Source organism: Buceros rhinoceros, unplaced genomic scaffold, assembly GCF_000710305.1.
Source record: "Buceros rhinoceros silvestris isolate BGI_N320 unplaced genomic scaffold, ASM71030v1 scaffold34092, whole genome shotgun sequence".
NCBI classification, from domain to species: domain Eukaryota; kingdom Metazoa; phylum Chordata; class Aves; order Bucerotiformes; family Bucerotidae; genus Buceros; species Buceros rhinoceros.
The window spans coordinates 12114-14547 of NW_010400037.1; the positions used below are offsets into that span (position 1 = coordinate 12114).

The 2434-nt window shown below is 43.8% G+C and overlaps 1 protein-coding gene across 1 annotated transcript in view; it reads right to left on the bottom strand.

Moving 5' to 3' along the window:
* LOC104489550 (probable cation-transporting ATPase 13A5) overlaps positions 1 to 2426 on the bottom strand; it is a gene marked incomplete at both ends in the record, with an annotated part of 14475 nt that extends 12049 nt beyond the window's left edge. Inside the window, 2 exons of the mRNA XM_010131721.1 lie at positions 1977 to 2038; positions 2286 to 2426. Coding sequence (XP_010130023.1) covers positions 1977 to 2038; positions 2286 to 2426 — 203 coding nt within the window. The remainder of the gene's footprint in view (positions 1 to 1976; positions 2039 to 2285) is intronic.
* Between the last annotated feature and the right edge of the window lie 8 nt (positions 2427 to 2434).

Consider the following 2434-nt stretch of genomic DNA (forward strand, 5'->3'; position numbering starts at 1 on the left):
CACGCTGTCAAAGATTCATGCCCCCATTTCTTTGTATGAACGGCCTTGAGGTTTATTCCCTCCTTGGCCCCACAGTACAGACTGAACGCATGCGAGGCTGGGCTGGGTGAAAGCTCAACGATTTCATTACAGAAGTTATTTCTCAGAGCCCTCTCTTCTCACACACATTCCCCTCTAGGAAACTGGCTAGCTGGCAAGCTGTGTCTGCCACAACACAGCCCATTACTGTTTAGGCTGGCACGTTAAGGAGAAATCTAAATAGATTTTATTTACCTTTATCACCACTAGTATTCCTTGTTACTGACACAGGCACGGTGAACTGAATCTGGAAGCAAGCAGCGTGACAGCTCACAGCGCTATTAAAACGAACAATGAATCCGGGACCTGTTGTCCCTCTGAGCCATCAAAGTCTGTTCTGTTTCCAGCAAATTATACCTTGTTCTCAGCCTGGTCATAATTGGCTTATTAATTAATTAATACTTGAGAGACACCGTGAAACTGCTAAACATCACATAAAACCAGCAAACATTTATATCTTATTAACTGTACAATAGGATATTTTGTAAGTTGAATCAAATTCCTTTACTGCCATTGCCTCACAGTATTCAGCGTGGCTGACAGCTAGTCTTATCATATGTTTAAAAATGTGAACATTAAAGAAAGAGTAATTATGCAAATAGGCTAATGAGATCAACGCAGACAGCAATAGCTCCTCCTTGCGTTTTGGCAAGCCACCAGCACTGGTTCCCAGCTGGGTGTAGATTGGACGTGTCTGCAAAGAGAGCTTTACAGTCTGATGCCTTACAGAGGATTTTTTTTATTACATGAAATTATTCTGATATGGATCCGGTTTTGTTCTGCTGCTGATGTGAGCAGACGCTACCTGCAAGACTATCTTGGTCGAAATCACTCTGGCACTGCCACGAGCTGTCTGCCTTTTTTGGCGGGCTACAAGCCTGATCAACGTGGCATCCCTTGTGCACTGGAAGAGGGCCAAGAAGAGATTGTACTTTATGCCTGCGGTTTTGTCCCACTGGAAGACTCTTTTATTAGTTGACACTTACTAATTTCTTCTCATTAATTTGCATCAGATAGTAATTTTCTCTCTGTCCTTTGAGGAAGTATTTGGAATGTAATTTCTCTCCTCTCATAATGAATTCATCCTTTCATTCATTACAGCATGATTATCTCTGTGGTGTTGAGGTATCTGATATATTAACTACTAATGAAAACCTGGGATATGGGGCATGTGATTTGTCCTGGCCACCTCAAAAGATTTATACTTCGAGTTTAGCACAACAGGTACTGCAAAGCTGAAGTCTGTTATTGTATTACGGGAATGTGAATTAAATAGTATTATTCTGGATACAGTCAAGTTTAACGTTTACAGAATGGTTATTTCTTGAGGATTTCAGTCGTCTCTGGGCTTGGAATTAAGATGGAGCCTGTCATGGTTCTGAGGGACACCTAAGCTTTACAGGTCTGATCTGTGGTCTCACGGATTTTTCCACGCATTTACAGAAGGCAGGAGAGATTCAAAAGGCACCAAAGTCAGCAACACTTAATTTCAACAAAAGGAGCATTATCCTAACATTTAAATGATGAAAGGTTTATTGACTAGATTAAGAGTATTTATTGAGCTGTGCTGTGAATGACATAATTGAAAAGCCCTGTGTGTATTCTCTAAATCCCCTCAGGGTAATTAAAAGCACTCATGCTGCTGCTGACTTCTGTTTGTCTTGAATCAGCAGCAACAGCTAACGCCTGCCACAGCAGCACCCAGGTGCCCTCCTCAGAGGGAAGGAGCTGAGCAGAGATATCTATTGTGTTTTGCTTCCCAAACACACCCAGACATCACTTGCTGCGTGCTATTTGCTGCCTCTCCAATTTCTGTGCAACTGCCTCTGTCCCAACTAGACCTTTGGGCTGTAAATTCACACTGGAGATAGTGCCCACTAAATGAAATCCATCCTTACCGGCTTCCCTCGGAAGGGATAACACCCCACAGGTTCAGTCCGTCTTCTGTCAGCGTGCCTGTCTAAATTTAAATAAATATCTAGTTACCCTGCTATTGCCCACCCCTTCCTTCAGCATGTCCCCAGAGGTCCTTCCCCGGCTCCCAGTCAGGGTAAGGAAAGCCTCCTGCCCACAATGTGACCCTGCTGCATGGGCACCTGTAGAGGACTTTTCCCCAAGGTTAGATCAGGGTAGATGGGGTGGGAAAAGAAATATTCCATGTTCTTAGCAGCCCCCAGCATCTTTCAGTGCCCCAAGAAGTGCCTTACTTTGTCAAAGCAAACAAGGTTGATCCGCCCACAGATATTAATCCTTTCTGGGTTGATGCAGAAAATCTTCTTCTTCTTCAGCCTCCTTTGAGCATAAACGGTGCCTGTTGTCAAGGCAGCGGGGATAGCAGGAGGCACAGCTATGGTGA